Source organism: Protopterus annectens, chromosome 14.part0, assembly GCF_019279795.1.
Source record: "Protopterus annectens isolate FY-2018-M chromosome 14.part0, PAN1.0, whole genome shotgun sequence".
Classification (NCBI taxonomy): Eukaryota; Metazoa; Chordata; order Ceratodontiformes; family Protopteridae; genus Protopterus; species Protopterus annectens.
Window position 1 is genome coordinate 889,565,505 of NC_056748.1, and position 21,010 is coordinate 889,586,514.

A 21,010-nucleotide genomic window follows, 5' to 3' on the forward strand; every position below is an offset into this window, starting at 1 on the left:
TATAATTTGCTTGAGGATATTGTAAAATATCTATCTTTAATACAATGCAAAGTCACATGCAAATATGCAAAAAAAATATGAAAGGTAGCTGTGCAGAGTTAGCAACAACATACAGGCAGATGTGATGGAGGCATTCTGTCATTATTATAATACTATTATAATATTATTATTAACACTCTTCTTATCTTCACTTGCATTTCATTTCATTTGGTTAATTGAAAATTAATGTAAATACATCATTTTGTTAGGTTCAAGCAACTTTGACACAATTAATGTTGGAAATATCAAGAAAACATTTATCTCAAACAATAGCCTCTCTTGTTTTGGAAGCACTTGTTGAACTGGTAAATGTGATGACAAGCTGACAAACATGTTTACTTTAGCCTTTGATGCTGGCAATAAAATATGAAACTACAAATCCTGTTAAATAAGATGACCATGTATGACTAGGGGTATGTTCAGTTAGTCACCATCTGTGGCCAGAAAGCTCTCAGATGGGTCTAATATATTTACAAATGATTATTTAGAATGAACACAGGTCATACACTACCACTTATAACTTGTATAAAGTTCAAAATGTAACTATGGTTTTAATCCTAGAAACAATTTTATGTGATATCTCCTGTTAAACTACCATGTCTCAAGACTAAAAAGAGCATTCAAGCAGACAAAATATTTTCACATTAAACCTTACACTGGCACTCAAATGATTGATAAAAGAAGTTATATGTAAAATACTGATGATCAACATATATTCATAGATTCATAATATATCTAACCATGGTCATGGCCTTATGTCCTTCTTGGAGCATAGTATCCATGACATGAAATTAAAAACTGAGATTATCCAACCAAGTAACTGAATCTTTTTCAGATATCTTAATTTAATAACTTCAGAGTTTCTTTCATAGCCGTGGAACAGTTTGAGTCAAAAAATCGACTTGTTTTTGCAATCATTTTCTTAAGATGTGTTGAGCTTACTATGAGCTTATTTGTGATATTCTCTTTGTTATGACCCATGACATAATAGTTTGGATTCACAGAGTCTAGCAAAACTCCCAAGAGACAACTCTTTTACATTTTATTAAGAAACTTTGGATTTATTGCTTAACAGGAACCCAACTGATCAATGCCCACTTCACCACCCTTGACAGGCATCCTACCCATTTCACTTTCACCCAGTTGACAGGACTCAGTAGCTACCCTTTTAAGCTACACTCAAATAAAAATAGCTTTATAGAAGAAATATTGTGTGGGAAACATCATTAATATGCCTCTCCTTGATAAATAAATCTGGTCCAGCAAACCCACGGCATGGTTTGATGTTAAGTTACTTGCAAGGTAAAGAAACTTTATTAAGAGGTTGATTACTGCCATTCATTTCACTTGCTTAAAAACAGTCTTAAACGTAAGCTGATTTGCTGTAATGCATTCCAAAACAGTACATTTATTTAGAGTGAGAACCCAAAAAACATGTTATTGCAACCAGGCAATAAAACAATGTAGGGACATTTTTAAATAAGATGGGCAGATTAATGGAAAAAAAATCTTAAAATAAAACATCTCCACTATAATTCAAAAATCCTAAGCTTTTGGTTGGTGGAGGAGTCATGCTACTAATCAAAATCAACTCTGTTTGGGTGTTGTCTTCTACTGCAAACCAAACAAATGACAAGACCTCAAACTGAATACTGGCTAATATCACCTAAGGTAAAGATATAGTTCTTGACATTACAATTATATACATTTCACCCCATCTTCACCTTCAGTTACTAAGGATACAGTATCAGAAATCTTTCCCAATGGTTGTAATAAAAACACAATTTGTCTTGGCAACTTTAATGTTGATGGACTAGGCATTGAGTCAGAACAACTCAGTAAAGTACTCCTTTATTTCACTTTTGAACAGCTGATAAAACACCCAGCAGGACCGAATGTGCAGTCTGGCAGCTAGTCTTCTTTAGATCTGATAACTTTAAATACAGCACACTGCTGCAAAACATTTCCATACTACTCATATCTATAAGTCACCACTGCCTAGCCCTCTCATCTTGGTCTTTCAAAACATTTAATCCCCCACACCAAATCATTGTTGGCTGACCATTCCCTGAGCATCAATTTCTCACTCTCCAGCAACACCTTCCTCTCATGACTGGTCTGTATCCCTTACTACTGATCCTACCACTGTCTTTCTTCATAAACACTCTCTCCACTGTTCAAGGTAACCATCTTCCATGTGAATGTAGAAGAGTTAGGGGACAAGCCCATGGTTGTCACAGGATATTAAGACTATTATGAAACAGAGATGTTCTGAAACAACTGGGACATTTGCTGAATATCATGGAAACAAAATCAAAATTATATAAACAAAGTCAAAATGATATAAAGCTGCATCAAAATTGTCTCAAGCTAGGGAAACAAACTTGAACAGCCACTAATGCTGCTACATCCACCTATCTGCATGCTAAGCAACTGTTGTCTCTCTCTATATATATATATTCCCAAGCAATTCCAGAAAGAACTTAAAGCAGATTACTAGTTATATCCATAGTAACTTTCACTGCCATACTATCATCAATGCAGATGACTATAAATCTTTTCTTCTATCTTCCATCCATCAAATCACTAATTATGTCTGCCCTACTAATAATGTTTGTCAAGCTTCTCTAAACAATCTTAAGCAAACTCCACTCTAGCCCCCTTTGCTGAATTTGCAGCTACTTTCCACTTTAGAGAAATCACCATAAAATAAACCAAGAGCTTACTTAACAAGCCTAAACAATCACTTCCTAAACTCTCCAAGCTTCACCCCATTTTTCTTAGCAAAGCAGCAAACTATATTGCTAAAACTCTTACATACATTTACAACTTATCCGTTACTACTGTATAATACTCCTGCACCTAAGTATGCTATCATTATCCCCCCTTCCAGAAGTACCCTTCCACAAATTCCACAAAGACTGACACTCTTTTTTTCCTTTACTGTATGTCCTCTGACTAATATCTTTGAAAAACTTCTGTACACACAACTACTCAGGCATATAAATAGCTATGAACAAGCAACACAGCTTCAGAAATGCTTTCAATACCATAACCACAATACTTACAGGTACCAACTCTACCTACTGTAACATGAATAAAAGCCTCATTAGCACTGGTATTTTTATAGATATGACTAGAGCTTTATAAAGAGTTAACCACAACCTTTTTTCACCAGACTTCCAAACATTACTTTGGTCATAACACTATTAAATGATTCCAAAGTTATCTAGAGGATAGAACTTTCCAAATGCATTCAGATAATCTTGTATCTACAGATGGCACACTCAGCACTGGTGTCAGAGCTCAGTGCTAGGTTCCCTTCTCTCCTTATTAATCAGTGACCTACCATATTACCTTCCCTTATTGAAGTTGCCCTCTATACTGATAACATTCTGCTACTTCAAGCTAACAAATGTCCAAATAAATTGCAAACTCTGCCAATGGGCCTCAACTAATGAACTGTTAATAAACCATAAAAGGTACTGCTATTCTCTCTTCCTCACACATTCTCCTCAAATGCCCACAATTACTACATCAAACTTACAAAACAATACCATACCATACTCACAGTCACAGAATATAAATATTTTATAGTTTTAAGCAGTCTAGTAGATAAAGAAACTTTTAAAATAATCAAAACATGAACCCAAAAGAACATAGGCATGACCCTAAAATCAATACATATATACATACATAAACAAAAGTGTGTGTGGAGACATGGTATAAAAACTGCCTAGGGCCAAAATTATAATTTGTCCACCACTGCTTAAAACAAAATACAAAAATCAAAAATGATTTTTTGCATAGAAAAAACGTTGAGACCTATCTAGTGTATGGTTTAGAAAAACTCTTGAGGGAAGTGTACTTTTAGTAGTATATATGCCTGTGTCATTTAATGCAAGTGTATACAGTTTTTTCTGCCTGTAGGCTTAAAATGGCTTTTGCCATCTCTTATTCATAGAATAACTCTGTGTTTTTATATGGGGCACTGAACCATTTATGTTCCAAATGAACACATAACATCCAGTCTGTTTAGGGAGATTATCAACACACATATTACTTCTTGGCAATCCACATGTTGTGTTATTTGAAGTTTAGACCTCTCATTTGCTTACTATTACCTTAAGAGATCTCTGGATATAAAGAGTTGCAAGCTATCGTTCAAATAAAAAATCCAAAAACAGCTCTATTAATATAAAAGTAATCATCTGTCAACTTAAAATCCAAAAATAAAAGAAGACAGTTGTAGAAACACAACTTGTAGATCTTTCTATGAGAGTAAATAACAGCTATTACAATAACATCCACTGCATTAGCACCACTTTGCAGCTAGCATTTTAATGTAAGAACTGGTAAGTGATTCCCATGGGAAAAAAAAAAGAATAGGTCCCAGGTCCCAAGGTTCAACTTTATGCTAGTCTATACTAATGAGAATGCTGTTATCTCTGCAAGCCTTTCATGGCACAAAGAAAACCTAAAATGGATAAAAACAGTAATGGATGCTGGGATACTGGCAAGGATACAGTCGTCAGCATGGCTGCCTGGATGATGTCCTTTTCCTATGCCTTTTGCCACCACACTGGGTACAGAGGAACAAATGGTTTCTAGCTCCATAGGTGGAGACATGACAGTGAGCAGGTACACAGGGTAAAAATGCTGAACAATATTCTCAAAATTCTTCATAGAGTCATAGGTTCATAGGTGTTTACTAGGCAAAAACCACAAGGGCCTTTTTAAGCCTAACCATGCATCCTAAATCTCTGACAAGTTCTGATATTCTTGATAAGTGTAAGTGGGGTTTGGGAGATGAAACATTTACAAGCAGGGGCATGAAAGATGAACCATTTACAGGCTGCATGTGTCCATTACAGACACAGGTGTCAAACCAGGGATGAATTTCATGTTGCCCATCCAATTGTCCAAGTTGCACTTGAATTGGGTTAGGGAAAAACTCTGCTTCACATGGATGGGGAGCCTGTTTCATAGATGGAGTAGTCTAAGGGATACATACCTGTCTCTCCAGCAGGTCCTATTTATATCACAGGCAAGGTTTAAGTCTTTAGAATGGGTAATTCTGGTGCTGTTTGTTTTGTGGATATGCTGGAGGTCCATCAGAGTGGGGTCGGACAATGCCCTATATTCCAGACATAGATGTCCCCTCAAAAGCCTGTAGGTGACAGAATACAGGGATAAGGGCTTGAGAAAATTTTATTTATTTATTTTATTTATTTATTTTACATTTGTTGACTGGGCTAGTCCAGCTGGATATATGTCCATTTTCAGCAGAGGCCCGGGGAGAAAAGCTCCTTGAAGACACAGTAAAAAAAATTATATATAAAAACAATATTTCACAGGTACAAGTACAATACAAGATTAAGCTGTTTTATACATGATAGATTTTACAGATGTGGGTAGATTAATATAGAAGGAAATATGTTCACTCCAAAACACATTTGATTGCAGAATCATATGACATGTAACTTTTGTTAACATGGTAGGTAGTCACTGACATTTTAGGGATATTGATAGAGAATTAATCAAATTTAGGCCTGTTATATTTATGGTTTTCAGTAGTCAATTAGTATATACAGTTAATAAGACAGATGTCTTAGTAAATAAAATAACATGAGTAGTTAGTCTGGGTTCACACAGGGGCATAACCAATGTGATTTAAGGTAGGTTTTAAGCCTGATTTTAAATTGTGTAAGTGAAGAAAGGGAGGTCAGGTCACTGGGGACAGAGTTCCAGGTTTTACCCACGGTATTAGAGAACAAAGAGTCACCAGCCTTATTGTAGGTTTTGCCTATTTGTACTAATATTTTATTAGATGAGCGTACGGTCTTAAGGTTGTTGTAGGGGGTGATAAGGTTGGTAAGAATTGGAGTGTTAGTAGTCTGATACAGGATTTTGTATGCAACTGTTAATTGTTTAAATAGAAGTAAATTTGGCAACTCTAGCCATCCTAGTTGTTCATAATTGGTACAGTGATGGGTTCTGAATATAGAGCCTGTTGCAAATATATATATATATATATATATATATATATATATATATATATATATATATGGGAGGCATAGAGGAGAGTGGAGATTAAGTGGGACTGGGCAATAGGAGACCTTGCTAGTGGGGTAAGAAAGGATTTGATTCTATAGAGGGAGCCTAGTCTTTTGTTGACTGTTTTTATGGTACTGTTAATGTGACTATCAAAGTTAAGGTTATTGTCAATTAGTACCCCTAGGAGTTTTGTGGTAGAGTCAGGGGATATGATGGTTCCATTGTTTGATATAACAGTAAAATGTAGTGGTGTGGCCCTTTGGGTGGGAGTAAAAAGTAGGAGTTTGGTTTAGGAGATAATCTGAGGAGGACAAGCTTACTTATGTCCTGTATGCTTTTAGTGAGGAACCTCTGTGGATGTTCCAATTGTTGGTATGCCTGGTTAGCTACATACCAAAGGGGGTATTGCACTCAATGATAGGTCTGATGAATGCCAAATATAGTGGAACAATGACTTCCTTGGACTTAGATGCCATACCTTTGTTTATAGGTTGCACCAACATAGACTCATTTATAATCTATTTGTTATACAATGTTGTACATATAGGACACGAGTGTTATCCTGGTTAAAATATAGGCATATGTACCTTAAAAAGACATTACTCATAACACAGAGTTTCTTAATTCATATAGGTATTTCAAGTATTAAGAATGATCTGAGCATATCTTCAATATCATAGTTAATATATAAATAAATGTTACATATAATTAATGCTAATTATTATAAATGAATAGTTATTTTAAGTTCTTCTGTCTGATAGGTCTTATTATACATTAAACTTGTGTCATTTTTCGATTTGTTTTCTAGTAATTTAACATTTTCTTAAATAGTGTAAAATATTTATTTAGAAATTTTCAGTTTATGTACATAGAAGAAGTAGCAACAATGTGACTGGTTGTGTTATGTTGTTGTTAGTATGTGACTTGTATGAACTTTTCCTCAAACCTGGAATACTTTATTCCATGTTGGAAGTTAAAAATGTATTTAATTCTGAATGTTTCACATCATCCTTATTGTGTTTGTCCATAACAAATTGTTCTTTTGTTAGCATAATGTTTAATGAAATAAACCATTTCATAGCAGTTTCTATACCTATTCTTATAAATGCCTTTCATTAAATATAATTGGGTTAAATAACCCTTTAAAGAGGGGTAGTTTAAATAAGCATTTAACTCTACATAAAACAGACATTGTTTTTTTCTATACGAAACTCATTTACTGATTAAAGATTTAAATAGATTGTTGCTCAAAGATTATTTAGTTTTAATTGGCTCTCAGTTTGGTTCAAAAAGAAGAGGCATTCTTATTCTCTGTAAAAAAATGTCAGGTCTATCTAAAATAGTGTATTCCTATTCTGACAATAATGGTATGCTGGGATTGGTGGTAATAAAAATTGATAAAAAATACTATACCCTTACGAATACCTCATGGATTCCTGGGATTGGTTCTAAACCAGTTAAGAAATACTTAGATATTATAACACTATACTCTAAAGGAGAAATGTTGATAGCTGGTGATTTTAACTGCATCCTATCAGACAAAGACACTGCAAATGTTAAACAAATCAGGCTATCTTCAGTAGCGAAACATTTAAATCATTATATTAATACAATGTGTATGAGAGATATATCAGATTTAAAACTAGATGGTTCTTTAAAATATACTCACTATTCTTTTAGATTTGGGACTCAGACCAATATTGATAAAGTATTGGTATCCAAAACATTATACTCCAAAATAGAGAAGGTACTAACAGTTTCATGTTACTTATCTGACAACAATGTTATTACATTTAAATTAACTTTAAGTCCAAACAATTTAATATTTTTTCAAAGACTTCTGGCATATATAACTAACATAAAATGCTTTAATGTACGGTTATTAAAAGAGATAAATCGATTTATGAATTTAACAATAATGGTGAGGTCACTGATGTCATACTATGGGACACATTAAAAGCTTACTGATATGGAAAAGTAAAGAACTGGTATATTTGTAAAAGAAAGGAATGGGATAAGGAGTTAAATGCTCTCCAAGCTGGAATTGATAAATTAATATTAAATCTTAAACCCAATGATAAAGCTGTGAGCACACAGTTGAAAATCTAAATCAGAAATACCTAGAAATCGTACACTATAAGATTTCCATTAATTTAGAAAAAAATTACAGCATTCAATAAACCACAATAGCATTCATAGAATGACTATTAGATCATAAAACATGAATAAAATAAACCATATCAAGGAGACTGATTATAAAGTAGGGAATAAGACTATTAAAGCTACAGATCTGAAAGATATATTAAAACGTTTAGAAAAAATATTGTGAAGAAATTAATAAAACAAAGTCAAATCTGAGTAACAGCAACTTATTTTATATTTTTTTAAAGAAAACATGCATAACAACTATGAAAAGATGATGAGTCTTTTTCCATTAAGAAATTAAAAGACCAAATTAAAATTCTTAAAACTAATAAAATACCAGGTACAGATGGGGTAATTCATGAGCTATATAAACTTTTACCTGATAATATTTTAAAAAAATATTCCCCTGTCATGAAGATATTCATTTATTACACCCATTTTAAAATCAGATAAGGATCCTGCTCTATGTTCTTCTTATCAACCTATATCCCTTTTAAAAAAGTAAATCAAATGCTCATTGGTTTAGTAACTGAAGATCAGACTGGGTTTATAGTTAATAGGAAAGTTCAAGATAATACAATAAGACCCTTTTCATTGATTGAAATGGCAAACAAAAATAAAAATAAGTTATCCATAATAAGCTTAGATATGGATAAAGCTTTTTACTCTTTGAATCGGTCATATTTGTTCAGAGTACTAAATTAATATAACTTTTTCACTGATTTCATAAAGTTTTAAAAATCTCTAGAACTCAATTTCTTTTGTCAAAATAGGCTCTTTTTATATTGAGTCCCTTTGATATCTTAAAAGGTACCAAACAGGTATGGTCTTTATCCCCTTTGCTATGTGTACGTATTATACAGCCATTTGCTAATTATATAAGATCTAACATAAACATTAAAGGTTTTAAAATAAAAGAAAAATTTTCTTCTAAAATTCAACTTTTGGTTGATGACATTCTGCACACTAGTGGTAATATTGAACTCTCGTTGGATCATATAGTAAGCTCTATGGACTATTTTGAAAAGATTTCAGGTCTGAAATTTAATCACAATAAAACAAAAACCTTGCTTATAAATAAAGGGATAACCACTAAGGTAAACTCTTGCAAAAAAGTTGGCTGTGACAATTTAGAGTTAAAATACTTGGATTACTATTGAGACTAATAATAAAAAATCAATTTTAGTTAACTACCAAAACCTAATTGATACAATATCCAAATTAACAGACAATTGGAATAAATAATTTTTTCACATTTCAGGATAGCCTTACTTTAATTAAAATTATATCTTACCAAAAATCTTATTCTTTAGTCAGTCATTAATTCTTCCCCTTCTAAAAAGTTTTAAAAAAAAAAACTCTAGTTTACTAAAGTTTTTATGGTATCCCAAAAAGCAAAAATCTCCTTAGACTGGCACATCAAAAGTTGGGATGAGGGAGGCATTGGTTTCCCCAATATTTACTTATATTCTAAATCTGTAATTACTAAAGTAATACTCCAGTGGCTTGACTCCACTTATTTTTCCTGTTGGAAATCAATACATGAAAATATACTAATAGATAATAACAAATGTATAATAGAAATTTATATAAATGTGTGCACCAATATCTTTTTGGGGGGGATTTAAAAGACTATATATTAAAGGAAAAACATAAGTTTACTCTTTACCGTTTCATAAATCAGGTTCTATTAATATGCAAGAGATTTATGAATTTGAATTGTCTAACTAAAGATCTACTAATAATATTATTCCTATAGCTTTCACAAATGAATGATTAACATCTTTTAATACAAGGAAGAGGATCCTAAGCCTTAAACACTTGTCCTATATGGACAGACTCAAAAAAACTCCAGCTATTCTCTGTCTCATATCACCTACTTAGAGGTGATCTTTGCTGGACTTACAAAGCCATGTCTGACCCAGCTCTGCTAGAAATAGTACATTTAAAGAAATCCCAATCCCTCTGTACCACATGCTCCAGAGACCTCAACCTCATTACCACAATCAGCAGAACATGCTGGAGGGACAGGTTCATAACCCAGAGACTGCCCATGCTATGGAATAGACTTCTCATACATGTTAAAAAAAACATCTCACTGGCCCTCTTCAAGAGAAATCTTGATGAGTGGATGAGAAATAGAAAATTCACCACAGGGATCACTTCAATAGCTCTACTCGACAGAGGCACTGGGAACTAAGGTCGGGTGGCACAATGCCAGGGTAATCCCTTGGGCTAGGTGTGTAAAGGCTCCAGGGCCTTTAGCCTAGTACATACCTATGAACCTATGAAAGTGTTTGACTTAAAGAATAATAATTTAATTTATTGGCATTAATTTCTGAACAGGAATAAAATAACTCAGCTGATTATCTGATTGCAAGATACAGTCTAGAAAATAGTAGTTGGTTAAATATACAAGCATGTAAAGAATATATTCAAGACAAAATTAAAATATCAAAAAATCCTGAACTTCTTTTTCAATTTAAATAATAATCTTTCTAAAGGAAAGTCATACTTGTCAATCATATATAAAATTATTAGGATTGAATTTGTTCCCCCCTGAACTATCATACTGGAATTAGTCAACAAAAATAAAGAAGAATTTTCAAAGAAAAGTAAGAAATTATCTATAAAATCTGCAGGAAAATCAATGTCCTCTCTATACTGGAGGATTTATACATGGACATTTTTTACACAGAGTTTTTCTAACACCCTACAAAATTGCTGTGATATACAAATCAGAAAAAAATAAAATGCTGGTTATGCAATGAAGCCCTTGATGCAGATTGGGTTCATATGATCACAGAATGCAACACAGTGTTATCTTTCTGGACTGATTTTAAAAGTGTTTGTCAAGCATTGTATTGAAATAATTTGACTATTACAGATTCATTGATTTTGTTCAATGGCCCACTCCCAGACGTTATTCCAGTATTACAAATACCTGTTCTTTGGTCTGTCCTAGCAATTGCTAGGAAAGTTATAACTAAAAACTGGAAATGCAAAACTGCTCTCTTTTACTAGTGAATTTATCTGTCTAGCCAAATCTGTTTGTAAAAATGAATTATTCACAATAGAAATGAAAACTAGAAATGTAACTCATCAATACATAGCCTGGCAGAAATGTAATGATCTATTACATAAGCACTGGTTTTGTGCATATAATTCTTGTTATGGACCTTTGTATATAGTTTTGTTTTATTTTGTTTCAAATTGTATAATTATTGTTGGAATATGTAAAATCAAATAAAAACTTAAATAAAATATCCCCTCTTCTTGCAAATTCTGTAAAGAAGCACTGAACACTGTAATAGGCCATTAGACAGCACCTGTAAGTTGGATTGCAGCACAACATTTCATCAGCTGAATGTCAATGAGAGTGCACAAGAAGCTGTGTCTACTGGCCAGCTGCCAGTATGTTCTTACCTGAAAACTACTAATACACATATAGGTTTTCATGTGTACTGATGACTGCTCCCTTTCTTCACACAAGCAGTATATACAATTCAACTCTGTAAAATACCCTGAAATTCTGCATGCATGAGTTCTGCCTTCCATCCTACAAAACCTGACAACAAAATCTGCACAGACTTACCACCTGGGAAATGATAAATGCAATGATAAGCATCAGAAATACTGAATGTATTCACTTTGGCAATGTTTAAATAGTAGTGTCTTACCTTTCAAAGTAGTCACAGTTATTTTCTGTGGTGCTATAAATATTACATTTGATTGTGGGATGAGTGTTACTTGATAGGATGACCCAGGATAGAGATTGCTCACTTTAAGGGAAGTCTGATCTCCTAATAAATTCTGGATGTACTTCCAATGGTAATCTGTAGCAGAGTAGTATTCAAGTACATAAGACCCAGGGTAAGTAGAAAAGAGTGGGGACCACTGTAATTGGAAGCTTGATGATGTAATATTGTAAGCACTTAGGCTTTTAGGAATCATTACCTCTAGAAAGAAAAAAAAGATGGAATTAGGAACTTTGAAATAATCAGAAATGCTACCTCCATGGATTTAATGGCAGTTGCACACTACTACATCTCTGCAAATGAAAGAGCAATAACAAATTAAAACCATGTGACCTATCCAGTCTGTTCAACATCTATTAGATAAACTGGAGTCCTACCTGCATTGTTACTTTTATATATTTTTCAGGCTTGCAGACTGGATTACAAAGACCATTTTCCAATTATGAATGAGTTAATTAAAACAATATAATGTCTAAAGCAGACAAATTATAATGAGTTAACAGTAATATCATGTAAGCGTTCATAAAACATGCAGAGTACAGAAATTCAGAAGTCTCATTCCTGCAAATAACCACTTCGAGTTTGTTAATGGCTAAAAATATGTTTTCATAATACTGCTTTACAAATCTGTGCATTTAGTTTCACCATCATATTTGGTGGACTGTATTAATAATATCTTTGCTTGTATAACATTTCTTGTATTTTTTATTAATTTCTATTAAATATAATTATTTTTCTTTGTCAAAGAACTTTCTATCATTAATGTAGAACAGAGAATGTGTGATGTATCTTTAAGAAGCATTTCAAGGACTGAACGTGTATATAAATAACAAGCACATGCTAGCCTCAGTGCCATTTTGAGAGTGCAGCCAGAAAGTGAGCATGTATGAGTGTAATAGCTAGTTTGCATATAAGTTCACTTTAGTTAAAGTTATTAAACCTCAATCCTGATGTGTTTGTATATAATAAAGCTGCCTGAACAGAACCCATAAAGACTCATCTATTACATTCTGACTAGATGTGCGACATGGTGTCAGAACCAGGATTCCAGTGACTGCTTTCTAGAGCTATGAGGTACAGAGTTAACAGTAAAAGAAAACTAAGGGAAATGAGCATGAAAAAAGAGACAGAAAAGAACCAAAGGTAATGAAAACTTGCACAAACAGTTTATTTTATAAAACTGATAAAAACGGAGCACTACAAGGGCATGAACCGCACTATTAAACAAGTAGGAGGCACAAAAAGTTTGTTGATTTAACAAAATGTTTAAAATTAAGAGATTTGATAAAACTAGCATCAGAAAAATGCATAAGGGGTTTGGAATTACCTTGGAATTGCAAAATGAGCATGTTTAAAGCAAAATGGGCATGCTTAGAGTAAAACGAGCACAAGAAAAGTACAATGGGCATGAAAAGAGATTAAACGAGCAAAACAAATATAATAAGGGCAAAAAGGGCACATTAAGTGTAAATAAAGCAAGGCAACTGCATGTTTTTTGGCAAAGTGTTTTGGCATAACTACTACTTTGTATTGTATTCTGGGCATAACTAGAGTTATTTGAAGTATCTCAAAGTGCGTAAAAGTGCTTACAGTGTATGCTTATTACTGTGCATGTATTCTGAGGAGTTTATTTGTGTGCAAACTGCAACTATTTCATGAAGTACAGTCAAGTACAGCTATTTCAAAAAGTTTCTTTTGCTGGGTGTGTCTATTCACAAAGTGTCACCATTATAGAGTGTTTCTTGCACTGTAAAGAATTATCTAGCAAAGTACCACCATTCTGGAGAAGTTTCAGTGTGCCATGTACTTTCTATTCGCAAAGTGCAGTTACTTTGAAATGTTTTTACTCTGAGATTCTTCTGCCCAGTTTATTTGCACAGTGCAGTTATTTTGAAATGTTTCTTACACTGATAATGGGTGATTTCCTTGTAGTGCAGTAATTTCAAGAGTATTACAGTGTCTGAGACACTTATTCCACAAAGTTCAGTTATTCAGAGGCTTGTTGTGGTACTGGGCATGGTGGTTATGAATACTGGCATACATTTCTGGCATATACATACACACACACACACACACACACACACACATATATATATATATATATATATATATATATATATATATATATATATGTATGTGTGTGTGTGTGTTTGTGCATACTTGAAAAATCCTTCACTGGCATGTGTTAATATGGCAGATGGATTTTGAAAGCCCCTCATCACTTGTATTTGATCAGAATATTGCAGAGAATTGGAGAATATTTGAGCAAGAGTATTATATTTTTATATAAGCACCTTATTCTGACAAAGATGTATGCAGCAGGGCATTCATTTTTTTAAACCTATCTGGGTCAGAGGCAATTGAAAGAGCATTCATTTGTGTGTGCACCGGCAGTATATGAGGGAGAAGGTGAAAACTGCCATATTGTTGTACAGGCTGAATCAAGGGAAGACCCCGAGTGCTTGAAGCATAAATTCAGAGAAATGTCTAACCTCCCAGACAAATATTACATTAGAGAGGAATTTGTTTTACACAAGCTATCAGAAACCAGGGGAAACTTTTACAGCTTATATTATTGACCTGAGGAACAAAGCTCAAATGTGTCGGTTTTGTGACTTAAAAGATGAGTTGATAAAGGACAGGCTTGCATGTGGTATTAATAGTGCTGCTGTGAGAAATATTTTGCTTTGTGATAGTGATTGATTGCTAAGCAAAGCTACTGTACTGAAATTTGTTAAATCCATGAAGTTACAGAAAGGCACACAAGTATGCTTGCAAGTGATAAGAGCATGGCTTTGGCAGGCTCCAGAGCAAATGTAGACAGCATGCAACACATAGCAAACAGAAGTAGGCCTACGTACATGGCAACCACAGCCCTTGCAGGTTCACCAGGAAACTACGTAATCTTCCAGCAATTTCTAAGAAAGGAGCATGCTCAGTGCTGTATAAGCATGAATCAGCAAAACCCAAATCTAGCTTTATAGTTAACTGTCGCAGTTGTGGTGGCAATCATGCTTGGCATTTGGTCAGCAATTCCACAAGTGTAAAAAATTGAACCATTTTCAAAAGTTGAGAAAATCAAATAAGCCTCACACAGTTATAAAGAAGGGTCATTCAAAAAAGCAAGTTGATCATAGAGAAAGCTGCAATTCTACTTTCTATGTACATAGTGTATCAGTAATTGGTGAAAAGGTTGATGCAGTGAATTTACTGGCAAGGAAAGAAGTATTTTGTACTGTCCAGATCAATGGTAAATCCACCCAGTTCAAAGTAGACACTGGTTCAAAGTGTAATGTTGTGTTAGTAGCCGCATTTGCTAAAGTGAGAGCTGGTGAACAACTCAATGTGGCTAGTAGTGCAAAACTTGTTGCTTATGGAGGTGAAGAAATTCAAACCGAAGGCTCATTAGTGTTTTCATGTTATTTGGCTAGGGACTGTTGCAGCTTGTTATTCTATGTAGTCTGAAGACCTTTGCAGTCATTATTGTGTCTCAGAGACAGTCTGAGAATGAATCTGCTTTATTTTACCAAAGAAATTCATCATATAAGCACGTGTCCTAGTTTCAATTTTTCTGAAGCCATTTTCTCAGAGTATGCTGATGTTTTTCCATGGTAAGTTGGGAAAACTTCCAGTTGTGTTTCTATGAAGTTAGACCCAGAGGTCAGTCCAGTGGCCAGACCAGCAAGAAAAGTTTCGATAGCCTATTTAATTATTTATTTATATTTTATTTATTTATTGACATTTGTTAACCGGGTTTGTCCAACTGGGCTTTTGGCCCATTTTCAGTGGAGACCCGAGGAGAAAAGATCCGGTAGTACATTTTAAACAAGTACAATTTTAAACAATATTGATATAATAGCAGTTATAGCAAAAATATTCACATATGTTGGGTTACATGCATAAAGTTAAAGTTGCATTAAAAAGAAGCTAAGTAACAATTTTACATTGATATAGTTCAATAGGTCAACAAAAAAAGTTTTTGTTTGTATAAAATTATGCAAATGCATAGTAGACACATTGGAGAGAGGTGTAATGAGGTACTAAGTATGGTCCTTTTGAGGGTACATAAAGGGAATGAAGACTAGGTAGGGTCATGGCAAGGGCAGGTTCTGGAATTGAGAAAATAAGCTTTTAGTTCATTTTTAAAGTGTGAGGTGTGGGAGATTGAATGTAAGTCAAGGGGAAGTTTGTTCCAAGCATGGGCAAGGGAGGGTTTGTAGAGTAGTTTGCCTACTGACCTTTTTGGGTGGTAGATATCAAATAATTATTGGTTAGAAGTACAGAGGGTCTGGGTTGGGATGTAGCTGAAGACTAAGGAAGATAAAGATGGACAGAAGGAGGGTTTATAAAGAATAGAGTGTATCATATGAAATTGATAAGATAGCAGAAATTGGGGAAGTTCAAGCCATTGAAGTGAGTTTAAAGAAATGCAGTGGTGTGAGTTGTATGGGGAGTTAGTAATTAATCTGGCTATTTTATGATAAGTCTGTTGGAGTTTGTTTAGAGTGGAGGCCTGGATATTGGTAAGAACTGGGGTGGCGTATAAGAGGGAGGGGAGGAGGAGTGCCTGGCCCAGGGTAAGTCTAGATTCAGGGGTTAGGAATTTTTTGTTCCGATATAGCAGACCTAGTTTCTGGTTTGTTTGTTTTTTTATACATTAGAGTATGTGTAGGTTGAACTTTAGTTCGTCATCAATAATGATCCCTAGGAGTTTTGTGTGGGTGTCAGGTTGGATAGTTGTATTGTTAGAAGATGTTATAAAAAAGGAGGTTTTGTGATGAGAAAGAGAACGGGGAAGGAAAAGTAGGAGTTTGGTCTTTTTGGGATTTAGGATCAATAGGCTGTGAGAGAGCCATTGTTCAGTGGATAGTAGAGCCTGTTGGGTCAGAGAGTGTAGTTCAGGAATGTTATTTGAGATGGATATAAGTGTGGAGTCATCGGCATACTGAATAAGGGAGGATTTTTTGCATGAGGTGTAAAGATCATTGGTGAAGATGTTAAACAAAAGGGGTCCCAAGATGGAGCCTTGGGGAACACCAGTGGAGATGGGAAGGAAAGGTGAGGAGGATGAGAACCATTTTACAGAGTGTTCCCTACCAGCTAGGTAACTATTAAACCAGGCAAGTGTGGAGGGGGATAGGTGGAGATTTGCAAGTTTGGATAGTAGTAGAGGATGAGAGACAGTATGGAAGGCTTTGGAGAGATCTAGGAAGAGGCAGGAAATGAGTTTATTGTCATCTAGGGCCTCTGCAATGATATGAGTGAAGGAGAGGAGGGCAGTGGTGGTGCTGTGGTGAGGACAAAATTCATGTTGGGTAGGGGTAAGTAAGCGTTGTGTGAGGAGGTGATTGAGAAGCTGTGAGTGAATACATTTTTCTAATATCTTGGAGAGGGGGGACAGAATGGCAATGGGTCGGTAGTTTGAGGGGTCAGTAGAGTTTCCACCTTTATGAAGAGGGATAGTGAAGAAAGATTTCCAAAGGGTGGGGACAGTTGATTCTAGAATAGATCAATTAATTAGTATAGATATAGGATAGGCAATTGAGTCAGCAGCAAGTTTGAGGAATGTAGGAGATAGATTGCCAGTGGAAGGAGAGCAAGGTTTTAGCTTGAATAGTAGAGATTTGATGTAAGTAATGGGAACTGGCTCAAAAGAAAACAAAGTTGTGTTAGTGGGACTTGGAGGGGTGAGTGTCGAAGTAGAGTTTGGTTTAGAGGTTACCAGATTTTGGATGGAAGAGATAAAGTGTTTATTCAGGAGGGTAGCTGTTTCCTGAGAGGAACAGTTAGGGTATGGGGAGGGATTAGAGGGCTTTCCAGGATAGAGGATGTTGTTGAGAGTTGACCAACATTTTCGAGGATTTGATTTGTTGTTAAGCTGAGCAGAGCTATACTATAACTTTTTGTCATTAGTTGTATGTTTTTTTGCAAGGTTCCTCAGTTGCCTGTATTTTTGAAGAAAAGTGGTTGTTTAGTTTTAGTCCAGGTTTTCCAAGCACAATCTCTTTGTTTCATAAGGGACCTAGTCTCTTTGGAGATGTAGGATAAAGTTAAAGCTCAGTTGGATAAAATGGTGCAGCAAGGTGTAATTTGTCCAGTTACAGAACCAAATGAATGGGAGTTGTCCATGGTAGCAGCGCACAAGAAAGGCTCAGACCAAATCAGAATATGTATTGACCCAAGAGATTTGAACAAAGCATTGAAGAGACTGCATAATCCAATGCATACAGTCAAAGAAGTTGCAGCCCTAATACTGAATGCCACTGTTTTTTTCTGTTTTGTATGCAAAAAGTTCATTTTGGCAAGTGATGCTTGATCACAAATCCTCATTACTGACTACTTTCAGTACCCTGTTTGGCAGATATAGATTCCTAAGGATGCCATTTGGAATAAATTCTGCAAGTGAAGTCTTCCAGTGTGCAATGGAGCAATTTTTTTCAGGTTATCCTCATGCCATAATAGTAGCTGATTTATTGTTTGGTGGCAATGGTGAAGCAGAGCATGACAGAAACCTTAAGAGAGTTCTGGACAGAGCATGTGAAGTGAACTTAAAGCTCAATCCTCTGAAGTCAAATTCAGACTACGAGACGTTACATATGTAGGTCATTTATTTACCAGCACTGGCTTGAGACCAGACATGTCCAAGCAAGCAGCTATTCTTGAGATGCCAGCACCTGATAATGTTCAAGCTCTACAGTGTTTTCTTGGCATGGTCAACTATTTAGGCAAGTTTATACCAGACTTCAGTGAGTTGACAGCACCTTTGAGAGAGCTGATGTGCAATAATGTTACATGGTCTTGGTTGGAACAGCACCAAAGCGCATTTGAAGACCTTAAGTGGAAAATTGCCACCCCACCTACATTAAGATATTATGGTGTCAATAAACCAGTTACTCTTTCCTGTGATGCCTCAAATTTGGTCTTGGTGCAGTTATTCCTCAAGAAGGTAGACCAGTAGTCTATGCATCTAGAACCCTTACCCAAACTTAGAACCAACAAAGATAAAACGACCAAAAGTGAAGCCCAGAAGAACGTTGATCCAACCGACAAGTTTATTCAAACCAAACTGCACAACAACCGGTTCACCAATGACCTAGGTTTCGTCTGAAAACAATGACTTCCTCAGATTGTTTAACATACAAGTTAATCTGTTCCTGTTCGTACATACCAGAAGCAAACAATTGTTCTTCCAACCAAGTAAGACCCACGTCATGTGGTATCACTGAAAATAAATTGCATACATCTATAGTGACAAATAATATCTTGGTATTTTTATGAATCTCCATATGTTTAATCTTCTCCAAAAAATGCCAGGAGTCTTTGGTGATGTGTGTGAATTTACTTAGGCCAACTTTCATATGCCCACAATTTTCCTGGGCTCAATGAATACATTTCCATTAAGCCATATCTTAGGCTAAGGCATATTGTGGGTTAACATCCGTTTTAATACACATATATATATATGTATTTACAAGTGTATTTCATTTTTTTTGGTCACCATTATTTGTTGTCTTCATTATTTGAATTTTATCATTGTTTATTGTTCGTCCATGTTCAGTGTTTTTAAATTACACATGGGTGAATGTGTTCACTCATTTGGTGCTTATTGTAACAGCACATAGAGGTTTATTGGTTTATTAGCCAATTGTTTTTAATTGATTGTATTATATATACACTAGGGTTTCACCAATCTGAGGAAGTCATTGTTTTCAGACGAAACCTAGGTCATTGGTGAACCGGTTGTTGTGCAGTTTGGTTTGAATAAACTTGTCGGTTGGATCAACGTTCTTCTGGGCCTTACCCAAACTTAATTGCAATATGCTCAAATTAAGAAAGAACTTTTGGCAATAGTATTTGCATGTTCAAAGTTTCATGATTATATCTATGGTCGCGCTTTTCAGATTGAAACTGATCACCAATCTCTAGTTACTATTCTAAAGAAGCCTATGAATTAAGCTACAGAGAGAGATTAGAAAGAATGATGCTCAAATTGCAAAGTACAACTTCAAAATGGTCTATACAAAAGGCAAACTTCCTTATCTGGCTGATACCTAATCCAGATCACCCAGAAAAACAACGGAACAGCTTGACACAGAGAATTTTGACTTTGACTTAATGGAAGTGTATAATTTTTCTAGCACAAGACTTGATGAGCTGAGAGATCATACAAAGACTGATCCAAGTTTGCAAAAGCTCAACCACTACATTAATGTTGGATTCCTGTCAAAGGAATCTAGTGTACCACCTGAAGTGGAAACTTATTTCCCTTACAGAAATGAGATGTTGATGAAGATGGCATTATTTTCAAAGGTCCTAGAATTGTTGTTCCTACTTCCTTACAACATGAATATATTCAGATTTTGCACTGGGATCACCCAGGCCCCGAATCTACCAAAAGAAGGGTAAGGGAACTAGTATTTTGGCCTTCTCTAGCAAAATACATTGACAAAGTAATTTCTTCTTGTTCAGTATGCAGTAGTACTAAACCACATTTGCAGAGAACCACTTAAGGATAAGTCAAGTTCCTGAACTACCTTGGTCAACAGTAGCCACTGATATATTCAGGTGGAGCAATCAGCATTACTTAGTATTAGTAGAAATGTATTCAAACTGGTTTAAGATCGATTTACTACCTAACCTAATGCCCACTGCTCTTATCACTAAGTGGAAACTTCATTTCTCAGTCCATGGTAGTCCACGCAAAGTTGTTTCTGACAATGGTACTCAATTTACTAGTCAGTTGTTTTGGAAATTTACAAGAGAATGGGACTTTATATATGTCACTTGTAGTCCAGAATATCCACAGTCAAATGGACTAGATAAACGTGCAGTACAGAGTGCAAAGCAATTACTAGAATGGTCAAAGCATGACAATACTGATGTCTTTTTGAATTTACTCAGTCTCAGAAACATACGCCATGACAATATACTTGGCTTGCCTGCTCAGAGACTTCTATCCAGGCAAACCAGAACAACATTGCCTATTAGTTCCAGTTTGTTGAGGCCTAAAG

The 21,010-nt window shown here is 35.0% G+C and overlaps 1 protein-coding gene across 4 annotated transcripts in view; it reads right to left on the bottom strand.

The window, feature by feature from the left end:
• LOC122789323 (collagen alpha-1(XII) chain-like) overlaps positions 1 to 21,010 on the bottom strand; it is a 1,412,827-nt gene that overhangs the window by 217,544 nt on the left and 1,174,273 nt on the right. For 3 of the 4 annotated variants that reach the window (XM_044056683.1, XM_044056682.1, XM_044056681.1), the window contains one exon: positions 11,922 to 12,200. The exons of the other annotated variant lie outside the window; for it this stretch is intronic. In XM_044056683.1, coding sequence (XP_043912618.1) covers positions 11,922 to 12,200 — 279 coding nt within the window. The remainder of the gene's footprint in view (positions 1 to 11,921; positions 12,201 to 21,010) is intronic. 4 annotated transcript variants of the gene reach the window in all.